General features: G+C 40.0%; 1 protein-coding gene across 2 annotated transcripts in view; it reads left to right on the forward strand.

The window, feature by feature from the left end:
• Window positions 1–19587, forward strand: part of COL19A1 (collagen type XIX alpha 1 chain) — a 603039-nt gene that overhangs the window by 319261 nt on the left and 264191 nt on the right. For both annotated transcript variants that reach the window (XM_075202581.1, XM_075202582.1), the window contains exon 18: window positions 6973–7026. In XM_075202581.1, the coding sequence (XP_075058682.1) occupies window positions 6973–7026 (54 nt within the window). The remainder of the gene's footprint in view (window positions 1–6972; window positions 7027–19587) is intronic.

Consider the following 19587-nt stretch of genomic DNA (forward strand, 5'->3'; position numbering starts at 1 on the left):
TGTCATTCTGAGCTGGACTTACTGAGTTTGTTTTGGGCAAAGCACACCCATGAAAATCTGCCATACCATACATCTTTTCATGACCTACTGTACATTTTGCAAGTTTTACTTATAGGGCCTGATTCATTAAGGATCTTAAATTAAGAAGTTTCTTATTTAAGTCTCCTGGACAAAACCATGTTACAATGCAAGGGGTGCAAACAAGTTTTCTGTTTTGCACACAAGTTAAATACTGACTGTTTTTTTTTCATGTAGCACACAAATACTTGATAGCTTATTTGTACACTGAAATATAAAGTTGATATTTGTGTGCTACATGAAAAAACAGTCAGTATTTAACTTATGTGCAAAACAGAATACTAATTTGCACCCCTTGCATTGTAATATGGTTTTGTCCAGGAGACTGAAATAAGAAACTTCTTAATTTAAGATCCTTAATGAATCAGGCCCATAGTATTTTACCAAAAGTGTCTACAATTTATATTCCTACAAATTCAGATGATTCCTTTGTATTCGTAGTAACTGCTTGTCTTCCTCTTGCATACAATGACCACTTGATTGATTTAATCTTCCGCTGTATACGGCGCCCTCTATGAAGAGAGACATTGGTAGATTACTGATAAAACAGCAGAGCTCCATCTCAGCATGGTGTGCTGCATAATACCAGAGCGTTCTTTTCATTTTAATGGCATGCACAAGTAAGTGATAACGCTAGGAGCATCACTGAACATATGTAATTTGTCTCAAATTTGTCCCTTTCCTGTCACTGAACTGATTTCTCTAGTGCTACTGGAAAGCAGTTTGCATCTAACAAAGGGTGGATGCTCTATCTGCAGGAAGATACTTTTGATGCTCAGTGTGAAGATAATAGCTTCTTTCTGAAATAATGCAGTGGAGTTCTTACTTCTTAAAAGTTAGAACATGACTGCAAATTGGAAGAAGTCAGCTACTAGGTAAAGATCTATTATATTTCAAATTATTTCGGACACATTTCTTCTGCTAAACCAAATTGTAAAAAAAAATGATAATGGGAATCATACAGCACTTTATATTTGTTATTAATAAACAAATTGATAATGTAGTTTACATTAAATATTTTTAAATTATATAACCTTGAAATTCATTTTAATACCAAGATTAAGTCAAATAAACTCAGTAACACTATCCTAATAAGTCACATGGAAGCCGTTCTAGGTTTCAGCTAACAAGCCCACATATGTGTTATACAGATAATTGGTTGTGTGTGTTTTTTACAGATAACTCATAAAATTCTAGAATATGCTCTGCGAAATATGTTCTATTTTAGGGCAGATGTATGAAATAATTATTATGCTGAGAAAAGCAAAAATCAGATTACAGCTATATAATGAAACTTAATGAACCTTTGCATTAATAATGTTTGCAAATTGCGTGTATTATAATAAATGACATATCGCTTGCTATGTATTATAGGAATATTTGACATCACTTCATAATTCTATGATAGGCTTGACTTGTGCATAAATTGCTTTAATGGTGACCCCTTACCATTGATGCCTGTGTGTCATCCACCACATGAAATTAGATAGTGTTAGATACACTATACCAAAAAGTATGCCTATCTCACAATTATAGATCAATAAGAAGTTTTATTTGTAAAACATTTGAGGGGTAAATGTATCAAGCTGCGAGTTTCCAGCCGGTTTGAAAAGTGGAGTTGTTGCCTATAGCAACCAATCAGATTCTAGTTATCATTTTTGTAGAATGTACTAAATATATAACTAGAATCTGATTGGTTGCTATAGGCAACATCTCCACATTTCAAACCCGCCGGAAACTCGCAGGTTGATATATTAAAAACACATCACTTTATATTAATTTTTAGTTAATTTATCCAACTTGAACAACATAACTAATATATTATCTTGACTTAATATATCAGGTATTGTGAAAATGCAATCTAATATCTAGTATATTAATATAATATCCTGTGCTTTTTAGATTAGAAGAATATTAGAAGGAACAAGAATGTCCTGTGACCTGTCTTTATCCACTGTATAATTTACACTGTAGCTGCATTATTCCATGAACACAGTGAATTTGATGCAGTTGTTTCCTTCTTTAGGTTATTTCTAGTGGGACAGGAAGCTTCCTCACAGTGATGATATGATCGTGTATGTTCGTGAAGGTGTTGGGTTTCGCTATAATGCTATGCCCAGTGTCAGAATGGGGCATGAAGGACCCACCGGGGAAAAAAGCATTGTTAGTGGCCCTTGAAATATTGTGTGTGTGCTGCTCTCAAAGAGAGACACGACCATCCACTAGAGGGGATGTATCCAGCCACCAGGTAGTCGAGGCCAGCCACTAGGGGGGCACATGGTCCGCCCACAAAATATATATATTTTTTTGGTACTTGTTAATTATACGTACGCCATTGTTGCTCCACTTGAATGGCTTTTTTCAAATCCCCATCTGTCAGCCTCAAGTCATTGAATTAGTCATTATGTCAGCCAGGCAGTGGAAGGTTTGAAAGCATCAGCTTAAGTGTAAGTAGCAACACAGCGCTTGTGAGCTATAATGGCATTTGTATCATTAACAAGTATCAAAAGAAGAAACTTCAACATTATTCAATTAAATAAGTTAAAAACATTTTATATAAGTTATATATTATCTATATTTTAAATATTTTCCACCTGAAAGGCATTTTCAATTCTAAAATAGTTATATATTTATAATGATAGTAATATATAAAAATACTGTACATGCACTTACCTATAAAACTTCCTTCTGCGAGTGAGGTTACAGCAGCAGGGGATGTCTTGCAGAAGGGAGGAACAATGGTTTGGTAGGGCCAGTGGCAGTATGGTGGTAGTAGGGGTGTCTGGTAGCAGGAAGGGGGAGTTTGGCAGCTGGGGTGTTAGTAGCAGGTAGTGTGGTAATTGGAGGGTTGATGGGGTGTCTGACAGCATGGTAGCAGACCGAGGGAGTGTGGTAGAGGGGGTGTCTGGCAGCAGGGAGGCAGAAGAGTTGCATATGGGGTGCCTGGCAGCAGGGAATGTGGAAGATGGGGTGTATAAAAGCAGGGGGGGAGGCAGATGAAATTCCTGGAAGCAGGAGGGGAGAGTATGGCAGAGGGGGTATCTGGAACCAGGGAGGTGGTGTCATAGATGAGGGTGCCTTTTATGCAAAGATTGGCTCACATACACATATTTCTCATACACGCTCATACTCCCTCTCTCATACATACAAACACATTTCTCATACACACTGACTCACATTCTCTCTCATGTGCACACACACTGTTACACAAATTCCTCTGCACTGACCTCTTCCTGCTGTACTGCCTCAAGCTTCCTCATGACTCTGGTAGTGAGTAGAGGGGAACCTATGCTGACACTGATGTCACTCAGCCCATCAGAGCACAGCAAAGTCTGCTGAGTAGTACCTGCCTGAGCAGTAAACTCCTCATTATTACAGAGCATAATAAGCTGCTTCACTTCCTCTGCCTGAGCTCTAAGTGCCCAGTAAGGAGTCCTGTCCCCAAGAGAAAGGGGCTGGGGCAGTGAGGATGTAGCCCCACCAGGGATTTCATCTGTACCAGGGTGGGCTAGTCCAACACTGACTAGGTCTTTTACTGCTCTGTCAGGAGATAAGAAGCATTAAACAACAGAATATGTTGCGACTATAAAATGGTATTTAAACTAATAGTCCTCTACCCTTCTATTGTCAGCAAGGTGATAAATTCACCTCCAAAAATTGCTGTATTACACTAACCTAGTTGGAGCTGACTGCTCAGAACTAATACCCTGCTAAGGAGTGCTATAACCCCTCACGGCTGAGAATTTTTGTTTTTACGCCCTTGCGTACACTATATATTTGCCACTTTTTGATGAGGTGGTCACATTCCAACATTAATGCAAGTCATTTCTTGTGCAGTACCCGCACAAATCGTACTTTTGCTTTATCATAAGACTTTGTTGTACAAATATACCATTTATAACCCAAGACTGGAATTCACAATATTTTCCAGGAGGTGGCAAAATAGCGTAAAAAACACATTTTGTCATGAATTGCGATACCTTGAGGAATAGCTAAAGGTCTTCTGAAAAACAGTAACATTTTATCTTTATCTTTATTTTTTGTATGCAGATGTGTATGTATACTGGGTCTTTTTATTTTCTATAATGTAGTGAGTATATTATAGATAACTTATTCTATATCTACATAGGGTCTACACTCTTTCAAAAAATGGTAGCCTTATGCCATTAGCCTGTTGGCAGACATAATGGGGTAGATCGAGTCTCTCTCTATCCCTGTGCTCTTTATTATTTTCTGTAGTGTAGTGCTTTTATTGTCTGGTCACAAGTGATAAACAGATAATATTAGGTAAGAACTAACTTACAATGAAAGATGAGACTCAGGATGGGTGAGGTTGGGGATCTTTCAGAGTCTGTCCCATCGCTGAGCTCTTTCTCCTTAGTGCTAGGAGCATCCTAGATGCTCTGTGATGTTATCACATGTCCATAAAATTATGTCATTGGCTCCGCTTCCTATTTCCAATGGTGGAGAAAGGAAATGCTCACCAAGTCTATGCTTTTGATCAATTAATATTTATTTTCTCCCTCTTGCAATGCAGTACTTTGCTGAGGGTGAGTGGAACATGCTCTTTGCAGCCATGGGGGATATCAGGAGGGCAAACCTCAATCCCCCTTAGTGGTGAAGTGGTTAAATTGGAGAAATGGAGGTGAAGGTACCAATGAAGCAAAATGTTGTAATCTTGTGCCAAATATAAAAAAATATATCTGCAACAGCTGCAGTAACAAGTGCGTGCCATCATCACATACTGACCACACGATACCAGAAACACAATAACAGCACTTAGCAGCAATTATGCAACTGTGGCAGGGGAGGGGTCCATGTTAAAGCACATTGGATACTCCGGTCTGGTAAGTCAGATATTATTACATCATTAGATAAACCTGTTTATTATATAGCATAATGTACCCATTATTACAGAAATTTAGAAGTCACTTTGAACTTTAGTCACCTGTATAAAAGCACTTTGCTCTTTATGGTTACAGAACTCTTCTATGACTTTTAATATCCATATAAGTTGCAACAGGAAGTTAATTATCCCATATATTACATTATATCATAAAAGAGTTATGGGCAACAGGCAACCCTATGGCAACTGGGAGCCGTCTGAGCCTTCTCCTGAGGCCCCAACTACTTCCGGCTTTGTGCCCCATCAGCCTCAGCTCATATTGTCTGCTCTATGCACCATGGAGCTTCACCCGTAGGCCCAGCTATTACTAGATTAGGGCTGCGGCCACTATTGAAGCTCAGCGTGTCCTAAAGCAGAGAATAAGACAACTTAACCTTACCCTTTGCCCAGAGCAGCTGACTTCCACATAACATGGCCTCCACATTGCATGCAGTGCCAGCCGCACATCTGAGATCAGAGGAGTATGAATGAACAGTCTGCATCACATGGTCTCCCTCCTTCCTCTATGGGGAATAGCTGTATGATTCTTGCTTACTTTTTAATGCAAGGTAAATCATTTCAGGTGTCATGCTTTAACTGCATATGTTTTTTCCTTAAGTCAACAGAAATCCTAGAGCCAAAACATAACAACTATACAGTAGAGGTGAAAGTAAGAAGCATTATGGTGGCCATTTTGTTCAAGCCAAAGTCCATTAAAATATAGACCATTCCCCACAAATATGGGTCTTAAACTGCGGACTGTGTTTCAGTTATTTTTAACAGGAGGAGGTCCCGAGAAGCTGTTTCCTTCTTGTCAATCACAGCATTGTTATGATTGGAGTGTTGGAGAGTTGCTGGGCAACTGGAACCCCCCTCCCCCCCTTACGGGTGCACCTGACCTCCAACATGTGTTTTCTACATATGACCAGTGTTATATGGCTTATTAGGTAACACAATACACAGGCTCTGTTGAAAAGATAAATTGTAAAATCACAATGAAACTACTGCATGATATTCACCGTTGCATCAAAACTCTTGATTTATCCATCTTATTAAATCCACTCTAAATTAATAAATAGTTTCCTAGGACAGAGTTACAATAATAGCAGGCAAGTATAAAATTAAACATAATAAACTTTTATTGATATGTGCAGTCACCACTCACTATGCATAATGCATTAAAACAATCACATTATGTCATTTAATTTGGAGACCTGTTATTATCCCTTTTTCGCTAAAATACTTAATGGAACAATAGTACTAAAGCTTATCATAACATTTTCTAGAAAGTTTTCAAATAGAGTACCTTTAATTAAGAAACAACATTTTAAAAATAATTGAGAATTTTCTCGGCTCAGGTTTGCTAGACATTGATGAATTCACACATGCCACAGCTTACTAAAAATGTAGCCACATGTCTCTGACAAGTTACCAGAACACATCAGCTGTACGGTTTCCTCTCTGATCAAAGATCCCTACTGAGCTCTATATCTAGGTGCGTGTGAATCTGAACGAGTGACAGATGACTGTGGTTAAGCAATGCTACCTTAATAGCCAAGAAGTATTTATTTCAGTTTAATAGCGTCACAGAAAATTAGTTCTGTTTAATCGAGGTTGAATGTGTGTTAAATCAGATCTCTGCCTTTTAAATTGGCGTGATTTAATATTATCAAATGAACTATTATTTTCGACACTGGCTATGCAGTTTTGATCATGGTTAGCTAAAGGTTTGTTTATTTGAACATTGTCAATATGCTGATCTTATTATATTGAAGATAATACATCAATACAGATGTGTTGTGTTTGTAAAAATAATAATCTAAAAAAAAACATTAAGTCAATAAACCTTTCCTCGATGCATATGCATTGGTAAGTACAGTTATCAAGTGCTGCCTAGGAGCTATTATATCTGATTAACCACTTTTAATATTAATGCCCAAGATGGATTTTTTAAAAATCTTTTTCTAAGGCAGCAGTACAATAAAATTTTATTTGTTTTTATATTACAGGGAAGACGAGGTAAACCAGGACCTCCTGGCAAATCTGGCCCACCTGGACTTCCTGTAAGTACATCATTTTACTTGATCATTGTGCTATTAACCACTTCTACAAAGGTCTGATTTATTCATTTCATTTCCATTAAGAGGTGTAGACAGTGGCGTTTTTTTCTGTAATGACTTTATGCACTCTGTTCAAATATATAGATAATACTGGTAACTTTCCTTATTTAAAATCCAAATGTTATTAATGTAAGCACTGTAGGCTACACATAGATGGAGTACATTTATTTCAAACAAACTGTCGCTCAGCACATCAGGTTCGTCACTTTCCTTTAACCTTGCCACACGGCCCTTGTTAAACAAAGGAACAGGTAAGATTAACAATAGTAGGAGCACCGCAGACAGCACAGTCTGGAAGGCAGTGCGATCTTGCCGTATGTCTGAAACAAACATGTCCAACTGTCTTACAGGACAAGGCAAAATTGTGACCGGTTTCTATAGAAATTATAATTTAGAGTGGCAATCTGTGAGGTTTGTTGTCCTTAAAGCAATATACTATTCACCCTGCCAATAAAATATTGCTTTAAGTAAAATCATATTTGACCATATTCCTATACATACTTTAAGATATGCATTACTTTTGTCTTCAAATGTAAAAGACAAGTCACAGATTTTCTCAGATCCCTGAAGACTACAGGCTGTAAATCAAACAGAAAATATGTGCCTTAGCATTGAGTAAGGAAATATATTCGATAAGGAAACACTAAAGCCATCATGGAATTGATCACTTTAGCACCTGGAGGCTTTGCAGCATATTTGGTCAATGAATTATAGCACTGAACATGACAAAGTAAGACTACTTTTAGCACATGAGACTAATAAAAAGGTAGATTGTGTGTGAATTTGAAAATATATCTTAAGTAATTTTCAGTAGTAACAGCAAAATATTCGCTATTTAATATATGTGAAACTTGGGCGTTTTTTCTTGCTTACTTATCTTATACTATATATTTTAAGTAGTAAAACAGAATCTATCTACAGCATGAATAAACTTATTTACCTGCTTATAAGACTAAAGCTGTATTCAGTCTGTTCTCTGATGACCTGAAGCTCAAAATGAAGATATATAACCCTGGTAGGTATGTACTGCAACTAACGAAAATTAAATTAAAGAAAAAAACCAAATCTACTTCTTAAATAAATACACTGACAAGATTTTGGAATATGAATGAATAATAGTGATGTTTGAAAATCTCGAACCCATTTAAAATTCGATTGAATTTCACTAGCTCAAAGGCCCCGAACATGTGGTACAATCAACAATATACTATTATTTGAACTGTGATCTCAGAATTTGTGACTATTCCCCTTGAGGTTTTCACATTTGAGGTTCTCCACCTGAGCTTTGCGTTCACGTTTTTGCAATTCACGCTAAAATGAAACAGTGCAAACACTTTGAATCATTGCAGCCGAGCAGGGAGAAAGATTGCACATCGCTATCCCCTGCTCGCCAGATTTAAGCCACAACAGGAGAGTAGCTGGGACAACAAGTGTACACTGCTGGAGACGCCACGTCCACATCCTCCATGGCTCAGCTACATGCCGCCACCCGTACATCAGGGGAGGTAAGGATGAAGACTCAAATTAAGGCTCCCACAAACATTTCAATGAAAGAATAAGTCACTTACCACTTTCTCTTGGAACTTTGCTACCCCAATCTCGTTTTGGATTTGACTTTTCTAACACCATATTAGAAATTTTGTTCATATATCGTCATCCCAGACCTTTTATCTGTTCTACAAGCGGGCTTGGACTAAAGCTTCTGTGTTCGATTGGAGCCATAAGCTCAGGATTTGTTTTCTGTCCTTTTGACTTTTATGTCTACCTTTGGACTGATACTACTCTAATCAGTTTGTGTGTCATCCACGCGCCTAATTGTCAGCCTAGCCTAATTACACACCAGTGCAATTTTGAATCTACTCTGGCCAGAATTGCTTTTTTTAACATGGTTGAACTGGTTCAAACATGGTCAAATCTGTTCAACTTTTTGAGTTGTCCTAAAATTTAAAACTTTTTAGCATATTTTTGAAATTTTAGAACCGGTTATTCACATCGATTTTTAAATTCAAACAAGGCTGATTTGAGCATCTCTAGTAAATTATTATTATTATTATTATTATTATTATTAATTTTTATTTATAGGGTGCCACTAGGTGTCCGCGGCGCCGTACAGGGACAAACGAGATTACAATACGAGGTGAGACAGCACAGTACAGTAAACAATAATCACAGTAACTCAGTGAGCTCAAGGCACTGCTAGAGGGGAGGGGAGAGGGGAAGGTCAGCCAGCAACGGCACATAGGAGGGAGGGCACAGATGAGAGGGAGACCCCCAGGGGGAAGAGAAGGGAGCAAGAGGGGACGGGGAAGAGGGTCCTCGAGGACGAAGGCAGGGTAGCTGGCGAGCAGAGTTAAAAGTGGTGAAGACAGGAGGAGAGAAAGCCCTGCTCAAAGGAGCGTACAATCTAAGGGGAGGGGTGGACTGACAGAGAAACACAGGGGAGAGAGGGAGAGACGGAGGATAGGGATAGGGGAAGGGGAATGGAGGGGAAGAGTCAGAAGAAAAGGTAGGAAGTTAAGTGGGAGACTGGAAGGCTTTAAGAAAAAGGTGGGATTTTAAACACCATTTGAAACTGGACAGATTAGGGGAAGTTCTGATGGAGGGAGGGAGTTTGTTCCAGTGGAGGGGGGCAGCCCGGGCGAAGTCTTGGATACGTGCGTGGGAGGAGGTGATCAGGGGGGAAGAGAGGCGACGGTCATTGGCCGATCGGAGAGGGCGGGATTGAGCATGAATAGAGAGGAGGGAGGAGATGTAGGGTGCAGTGGAGTTGGCGAGGGCCTTGTATGTGAGAGTAAGGAGCTTGAACAGGATTCTGTAGGATAGGGGGAGCCAGTGAAGGGTTTGGTAGAGGGGGGAGACAGAAGAGGAGCGGCGAGAGAGGAAGATAAGCCTAACGGCGGCGTTAAGTACAGATCGAAGGGGAGCGAGGTGAGAGTGGGGGAGACCAGTAAGGAGGAGATTGCAGTAGTCCAAGCAGGAGATGATCAGAGAGTGAATAAGACATTCAGTGGCATCTTGGGAGAGGAAGGGCCGGATGCGTGCGATGTTACGCAGCTGGAAGCGGCAGGATTTAGCAAGAGAGAGAATGTGGGGGCCAAAGGAGAGAGTGGAGTCGAGGATGACCCTGAGGCAGCGAAGTTGGGGGACAGGGGAGATAGAGGTGTTGTCGACAGTGATGGAGAGGTCAGAAGGGGGCGAGGGGGAGGAAAAACTATGAATTCAGTTTTGGCGAGGTTAAGCTTAAGGAATCGAGAGGACATCCAGGAGGAGATGGCAGAGAGGCAGGCGGACACCCTAGAGAGGAGGGAGGGAGAGAGATCAGGAGAGGAGAGGTAAAGTTGGGTGTCGTCAGCGTAGAGATGATAGTTGAGGCCATAGGAGCTGATGAGTTCACCTAGGGAAGAGGTGTATAGCGAGAAGAGTAAGGGTCCCAAAACAGAGCCCTGAGGGACCCCAACTGGAAGGGTGGACGGGGGGGAGAGAGACCCAGAGGTGGTGACAGAGAAGGAACGGTCAGCAAGGTAAGAGGTGAACCAGGACAGGACTGGGCCGGAGAGGCCAAAGGACTGGAGGGTGTGGAGGAGGAGGGGGTGGTCGACGGTGTCAAGGAGGATGAGAAGGGAGAAGTGGCCCCTGGCTTTAGCCGAGAGCAGATCATTGGTGACTTTAGCCAGCGCAGTTTCAGTGGAGTGAAGGGGGCGGAAACCAGACTGGAGAGGATCAAGGAGGGAGTGATCAGAAAAGTAGGAGGAGAGTCGGCTACAGACGAGTCTCTCGAGAATTTTGGAGGCAAAGGGGAGAAGAGATATGGGCCAATATTTAGAGGGAAAAGTGGGGTCAAGGGAAACGAGAGCATGTTTGAAGGAGGAGGGGAAGATGCCGGAGGAGAGGGAGAGATTAAAGAGGTGAGCGAGGTGATAGCAGGTAGTGGGGGAAAGGGAGCGAAAAAAGTGGGAGGGGATGGGTCTCATAGATTTCTTTTTGCGAAGACCATAATGTGGAAATTTTTTCCTGCATATCAGGTGGGGAAGGAGATAATTAATAAAGATTAGGCTCAGGTGGACAAGTGTTTCTCTAATTGAAGAGGTTGGAATCTATGTATCCATTCAGGGATGAGGAGGCTTAGTGGAAAATAGTCCTACACCTGGGGCTAGTATGTCATCCAAAAATACTATTCCTATTGAAGATGGAGAGTAGTTGTATGAAATTTCATAATTTATATGGAACTACATGACATCTGGTGCCGTTATGACTTTAGTGCCAGAGCACATAGATTATGGGAAGAAACATTTTATACAGGTTGGAAACTATTGTAGTTATGTATTAAAGCATATAGCTTTGTGTGAAGCATCTTTAGATACCATTGTTTTTTCAGCAAGGATTATGGCCTCAGCAGACATAACTAGATGAGCCCTCTGGTTGTGCCCTCTGGCTGCAAACACTCAGTAAAAAGGAAGGCCACTTGTGAGGGTTAGTTCCTTTCCTGGTAAGAGCAGTTTGGGAGGTAACAAAGACCCATTCTCGATGAATTGGCAATAATAAATGGCAAAGGCAAGATATTTTTGGGTGGTTTGGAAACCTGAGGCTAATTCTCGTTAGTATAAACCTTAAAAAAAAAAAATAATATATATATATATATATATATATATATATATATATATACAGTATATGTACTGTATTTGGACTTAGACATGAATCATGCCAATAATCTGCTTCCTGTCTTTAAACCTTATGGAAATTCCAGGTAGCCTTTCAGAGTCTGCATGCTAGCGGAGAACATTAACTAGTACTAAGCTGCCTAATGGTATTACATATATCATGGCTGTAACAAGAACATAGTGACCCATAGTAACATTCTGAAGGGACCCTGAAGGTTTCTAGGAAGAAACAGCGTCTTCTGCCCTGCCTTCCCCTCACCTCACTTATATGGGTTGTCTACAAGCTGCTGCAAGAAATATCTCTCCACCACCTGCAAGTAAGAATGGGCATATATAGTTTAATCAATGTCCCAAAGGGTACACTACATGTTCAGTGCAGATCTTTGTCAACCAAGATATAATTAGTAGCCTTGAAAAGTAATTTGCAATCATCAATATCTCTAGTTCCTGCAAGTTAAGAAGGTATAGACTTATATTCTAGACTCTTCCTTCTTTTACCCATAGGTCTAGAGTTGAAGAGACTAAACAGGTTTTTGGTACCAGACATTTTCATATTGAGTCTGTGAATTCGATGCTCACAGCTCTCGAAAAAAGGAGATTTTCTCCCATCCATAGACTTTTAGGATGCCTATGTTTCATATCCCTGTTGCAGGTCATCAAAGGAAAATTCCTGAGATTTTGGATCCTGGGCCATCACATTACTTCATCTGCCTGGTCTTTTGGCTGTCGATGTCTTTGACAACCTTTTTAACAAAGTGCTGGTCGTGAATTTTAGGGAACAATGAGTCAAGATAGGGCCACAACAATAGATGCAGTGTGGTAAAAAAGTTATCTCATCCCATTAGAACAGATACACTCCCCTGGGGATCCCCACAGACACTATACAGGACAGTGTCATTGTTCCTGGAAAGGTGTATCAAGATCCAGCTCTCAACATGTATACTGCAGACTCGCCATCAAGCATCAATAAGGAAGGGGCTTCTGTTGTTGGGCAAGATGGCGCATGTAAGATCTCCAAAGAAAGTTATAAGAAAATAGTCACAGAGAGATGTCTTTGAATCATGTCATTACCTTGTGAAAGGCCACCAGACAGCCTCTCAGGTGGTGTCTAAGCCCAAAGAACAAAAGGAGCGTCGCTTTTGGAGTCGACGTGGAAAACACTCTCAGCAGATGCTAGTACCACAAAATATGGAACTCGCCTTTAGGGATAAGTAGCACAAGCAATTGGTAGCAGAATGAGAAAATCCATCACGTAAATGTATTGGGAATAAGAACAGTGTGGAAAGCAATTAAACATTTCTATCTTAATTTAGGTGGAAAATAGAATCTCAGAATATTCTCAGACAGTATAAAGAATGGTCAGACATGCCGGGTAGGAATCTGGAGGGCAAACAGGAGCAGAATCAGAATCCAGACAGGTAGTCAGGAACATCAGGGTCAGAGTCAGGTAATCAAATGGAGCCAAATTGTATACCAGCAGGATAGTCAGGAGTAGGGAAGGTCAGACCAGGTAATCAGAAAAGCCAAGATCAGAATCCAAAAGAGTAGTCAGCAGCAGAAGTTCAAACCAGGAGAAAAAAAGATTTGTACATAGTGTTGCTAAAAATATTTATTAAAAAAATGAATGAATTGCATTAATTACACTTAGAAAAGAATATTTTCATTGTTCTTTTTCAGTTAATCTTTAAAACTAAGTCAATTTGTTTAACAAACTGTGATCAACAGCAAAATGACCGTTGTGTTGAGCCTCCTAAGTAACCCAACTACAGTGGCCTTGGATATGCATATATATATATATATATAGATATATATATATATCTATATAGATATAATTTTGTAACAAAGGGAGGCATTTATCTGACAAGATGCAGAGAAAACATACTAGCAGAATAAGACATTGGCACAGTGTATGCACCTAGATTCAGGTTAAACCAAGTAAAGACTTATGTATAGTTTAAAGTTTGTTAACTTACATGATTTCCTCTCAGCAAACAGACAGGGTGTGTCTGTTAGTGCAAACCAGAGCCAGTGATGGGCGTTTTCTCTTAAATAGAAGGTGGGTGTGTCACCTGTCCATCAAGCTAAGGCTGGGGGAGGAGTATCATGCATAAAAGCTTGTTTGTATCATTTGTGCACTGAGACCAATGCTGGGGAAGCTGGCTGGTCTTAAGAGAGCTGAGCTATGTCTAGCTAGCGATTAGGGTCTCCAAGAATGCTGTGAAATCTGTACGTTGTCAAAACATTTTACCATCCTGACAATAAAACTACATAAAAAGGAAGAAGTTGTTTGCGTGTGCTTCTGCATTAGCGGGCTTTTGCCACAATATATATATATATATATATATATATATATATATATATATATATATATTAGAGATGAGCGCACTCGGATTTCGTGAATCTGAGCCCACCCGAACGTTTCCGATCCGAGCCGGATCCGAGACAGATCCGGGTATTGGCGCCAAATGAAAACCTGAAACCGAGGCTCGGAGTCATAATCCCGCTGTCGGATCTCGCGATACTCGGATCCTATAAATTCCCCGCTAGTCGCCGCCATCTTCACTCGGGCATTGATCAGGGTAGAGGGAGGGTGTGTTAGGTGGTCCTCTGTCCTGGTAGATCTCGTGCTGTGCTGTTTAGTTCTGTGCTGTGCTGTGCTGTGCTGTGTTCTGCAGTATCAGTCCAGTGGTGCTGTGTGCTGTGCTCTGTCAATTTTGAGTTCAGTGGTGCTGCTGGGTCCTGTGCTGTGTCCTGTTCAGTCCAGTGGTGCTGTGTCCTGTGCTCTGTCCTTCTAAGGGCATAGTTATTTCCCCATTATTCCCAATTTTCAAAAAAATGTAAAAAAAGTTATAAAAAAAAATACCAAAAAATAATTTTAAAAAAAATTAATTACAACAAAATTTGCAAAACCAATCCTGCAATGTAAGTCCATTGGTACTGCAATATTACCAAGTTCAGACATTCAGCAGTAAAAGTTCAGTGGTACTGCAATATTACAAAGTTCACACAATATGCAGTATCAGTCCAGTGGTGCTGTGTCCTGTGCTCTGTCCTTCTGAGTTCAATGGTGCTGCTGGGTCCTGTGCTGTGTCCTGTTCAGTCCAATGGTGCGGTGTCCTGTGCTCTGTGCTTCTAAGGGCATAGTTATTTCCCCATTATTCCCAAGTTTTTTTTTAAAAAAAAAAGAAACTTATAAAAAAAATACAAATTTTTTTTTTTTAAAAAAAAAGTAATTATAACAAAATTTGCAAAACCAATCCAGCAGTATAAGTCCATTGGTACTGCAATATTACCAAGTTCACACATTCTGCAGTATCTTGTGCTACATATAATGGAGACCAAAAATTTGGAGGATAAAGTAGGGAAAGATCAAGACCCACTTCCTCCTAATGCTGAAGCTGCTGCCACTAGTCATGACATAGACGATGAAATGCCATCAACGTCGTCTTCCAAGCCCGATGCCCAATCTCCTAGTACAGGGCATGTAAAATCAAAATAGCCCAAGTTAAGTAAAAGTAGCAAAAAAAGAAACTTAAAATCATCTGCGGAGAAACGTAAAGTTGCCAATATGCCATTTAAGTCACGCAGTGGCAAGGAACGGATTAGCCCCTGGCCCATGTTCATGACTAGTTGTTCAGCTTCACCCAAGGAACTAAGCCCTCCTCCTCCCCCCCCTACAAAAAATTTAAGAGTTATGCTGTCAGCAACAAAACAGCAAACAACTCTGCCTTCTAAAGAGACATTATCACAAATCCCCAAGGCGAGTCCAAGGGTGTTGGTGGTTGTCAAGCCTGACCTTCCCATCACTGTACGGGAAGAGGTGGCTCGGGAGGAGGCTATTGATGTAGCTGGCGGTGTGGAGGAACTTGATGATGATGATGCTGATGTGGTTATTGTAAATGAGGCAGCAGTGGGGGAAACAGCTGATGTCCATGGGATTAAAAAGCCCATTGTCATGCCAGGTCAGAAGACCAAAAAATGCACCTCTTCGGTCTGGAGTTATTTCTATCCCAATCTGGACAACAATTGTATTGCCATATGTAGCTTATGTAAAGCTCAAATAAGCAGGGGTAAGGATCTTGCCCACCTAGGGACATCCTCCCTTATACGTCACCTGAATAACCTTCATAGTTCAGTGGTTAGTTCAGGAACTTGGGCTAGGACCGTCATCGGTACAGGGACACCTAAATCCCGTGGTCCAGTTGGATACACACCAGCAACACCCTCCTCGTCAACTTCCTCCACGATCTCCATCAGATTCAGTCCTGCAGCCCAAGTCAGCAGCCAGACTGAGTCCTCTTCAATACGGGATTCATCCGAGGAATCCTGCAGCGGTACGCCTACTACTGCCACTGCTGCTGTTGCTGCTGCTAGTCGGTCATCTTCCCAGAGGGGAAGTCGTAAGACCGCTAAGTCTTTCACAAAACAATTGACCGTCCAACAGTCGTTTGCCATGTTCAAAAAGTAAAACAAAATGTCAACAAATTTAAAAAATTAAACCAAAAGTAAAATGCCCTGTCATAATTTAAAACAAGAGGTATTGACGTGCTAGAACTACTGTAGTGTTTATATGTTATAAACACTACACTTGGAAGTTGGAGGAGGTATTGTGGTCCCGGTACCAAATTTAGTACCGGGGCCACTCCACTATGCAGTCCAGATAGAGGTGTATCAGATATTAAACAACGTTGACTGTTGCTGCAAAATTTTTAAATAATATTGTGGGGAACACTACACTATGCAGTCCATAAACTTTTTTGGTAGAATTCAGACCCGTGGAGGGTTTTTTAATTATATTGTGGCCCCGATAAAAAATTGTGTACCGGGGCCACCCCACTACGCAGTCAAGAAACTTTTTTTTTGGAATTCAGACCCTTTGAGGGTTTTTTAATTATATTGTAGAGACCACTCCTCTACGCAGTCCAGATACAATTTTTGGTGTAATTAAGACCAGTTGATGGTTTTCTTATTATATTGTAGGGACCACTCCTCTACGCAGTCCAGATACAATTTTTGGTGTAATTAAGACCAGTTGATGCCGGTTTTCTTATTATATTGTGGGGACCACTCCTCTACACAGTCCAGGTACAATTTTTGGTGGGATTCAGACCATTTGAGGGTTTTTAAATTATATTGTGGTGACCACTCCTCTACGCAGTCCAGGTACAATTTTTGGTGTTATTAAGACCAGTTGATGGTTTTCTTATTATATTGTAGGGCCACTCCTCTACGCAGTCCAGATACAATTTTTGGTGTAATTAAGACCAGTTGATGCCGGTTTTCTTATTATATTGTGGGGACCACTCCTCTACGCAGTCCAGATACAATTTTTGGTGTAATTAAGACCAGTTGATGCCGGTTTTCTTATTATATTGTGGGGACCACTTTTCTACGCAGTCCAGGTACAATTTTTGGTGGGATTCAGACCATTTGAGGGTTTTTAAATTATATTGTGGTGACCACTCCTCTATGCAGTCCAGGTACAATTTTTGGTGTAATTAAGACCAGTTGATGGTTTTCTTATTATATTGTAGGGACCACTCCTCTACGCAGTCCAGATACAATTTTTGGTGTAATTAAGACCAGTTGATGCCGGTTTTCTTATTATATTGGGGGGACCACTCCTCTACGCAGTCCAGATACAATTTTTGGTGTAATTAAGACCAGTTGATGCCGGTTTTCTTATTATATTGTGGGGACCATTCCTCTTCGCAGTCCAGATACAATTTTTGGTGTAATTAAGACCAGTTGATGCCGGTTTTCTTATTATATTGTGGGGACCACTCCTCTACGCAGTCCAGATACAATTTTTGGTGTAATTAAGACCAGTTGATGCCGGTTTTCTTATTATATTGAGGGGACCACTCCTCTACGCAGTCCAGATACAATTTTTGGTGTAATTAAGACCAGTTGATGCCGGTTTTCTTATTATATTGCGGGGACCACTCCTCTACGCAGTCCAGATACAATTTTTGGTGTAATTAAGACCAGTTGATGCCGGTTTTCATATTATATTGTGGGGACCACTCCTCTACGCAGTCCAGATACAATTTTTGGTGTAATTAAGACCAGTTGATGGTTTTCTTATTATATTGTGCGGACCACTCCTCTACGCAGTCCAGGTACAATTTTTGGTGTAATTAAGACCAGTTGATGCTTTTCTTATTATATTGTGGGGACCACTCCACTACGCAGTCCAGAAAGATACCTCGTTGCAACGTTTTGGACTAATAACAATATTGTGAGGTGTTCAGAATACACTGTAAATTAGTGGAAATGATTGTTATTGAATGTTATTGAGGATAATAATAGCGTAGGAGTGAAAATAAGCCCAAAAACTTGATTTTTGAACTTTTTATGCTTTTTTAAAAAAAAATCCGAATCCAAAACCTTAAATCCGAGCCAAAACCTTTCGGCAGGTGTTTTGCGAAACAAATCCGAACCCAAAACCTCAATCAAATCTGAATCCAAAACACAAAACACGAGACACCAAAAGTCGCCGGTGCACATCCCTAATATATATATATATGAATAGATAAACAAGTAGGGCGCCCCAATGTGTAATATCGAATATAATTTGGGAATATGTATTAAAATGCATACCGTAAGGATATGGTCAAAAGGTCATGTGGTAGAATAGAAGTTCCTCTTCAGAGGTAATACCTCCCACTCTCCAACGAATGGCGACAATGTAGATCAAAAAATAGAAAGAGCAAATATAGTGTAATATTGTTGTATGATGTATTACACCTATTGTGATAAAAATCCTCCACCAGGATCAAATGTTGTAGCCCAAAACCGGGTATATTAACATGACACCAGACATGCAATGTGCACCTCCAGATAAAAGCAATAATAACTGCGTACCAGATAATCAAACTTGTAGCAAACACTAAATAGTGTGCTCATAACAGAACCAGCGATTCCTCAGTCCTCCCATCCAAGTGGCAGTGTTGCATGAGATAAACAAAGAGGAGTGCAGTATAAAAGTATGAATCCACAATTTATTAAAAAAATAGTAATAACTCACATGAGGTAGAAATGATGATGCTGATAGAAACCACGGCTCAACGCGTTTCGTCCCGATGCAACGGGACTTCCTCAGGAGCAAACAGATATATTTAACCTTGTCTGCACAATACATAGTATACATTATTACTTCTAAGCTGTATTACATTCATGACCTGACTCTTCTCTGTATCATTTATTGACTTACTAACTAGTGTACAATATTGTATATAATACTGCAAATAAATTGTCTCCTGTAGAATATATATCATTTTGTGCTGTATTCTATATATTATTCCCGCTATACTGTATTACATGTCTCCAATATACGTGTTCTGCAACCTCTGATGCTTTATATGAATGTGTCATATATAAAGGCTATCCTTAAATTCCGATCCCTCTGTTTGTGAGGCAGATCTATATGGCTAAGTAAACACTAGAGCGTTTCCGTCCAATAATTGGGCAAATTAAGGAAAGCACAGCAAACAAAATGAGTAACTTTGCACCTTGGCAAATCCATGTTACATTGGAGGGCAAGGCAAATTTAAAATGTGATGGCAGATTTATAGTTGGAGTAGGACATGTCCTAGATCAACTTTAAATTTCAATGTAAAAATAAGCTATCAAGTATTTGTGTCCTACATGAATAAACAGACACTGTTTATCTTATATTCAAGATAATAAACTAATTTGCACCCCTTGCATTGTAACATGGTTTTGCCCAGGAGAAAACTTATTTTTTTTTGCTTTCCTTAATGAATCAGGCGCTATGTTCCTTTCTTACATTGCATTACACGTGTTTTCTGATATAAAGAAATAACTTCTAGTCACAATCTAT

This window comes from Mixophyes fleayi, chromosome 3 (genome assembly GCF_038048845.1).
Source record: "Mixophyes fleayi isolate aMixFle1 chromosome 3, aMixFle1.hap1, whole genome shotgun sequence".
Classification (NCBI taxonomy): domain Eukaryota; kingdom Metazoa; phylum Chordata; class Amphibia; order Anura; family Limnodynastidae; genus Mixophyes; species Mixophyes fleayi.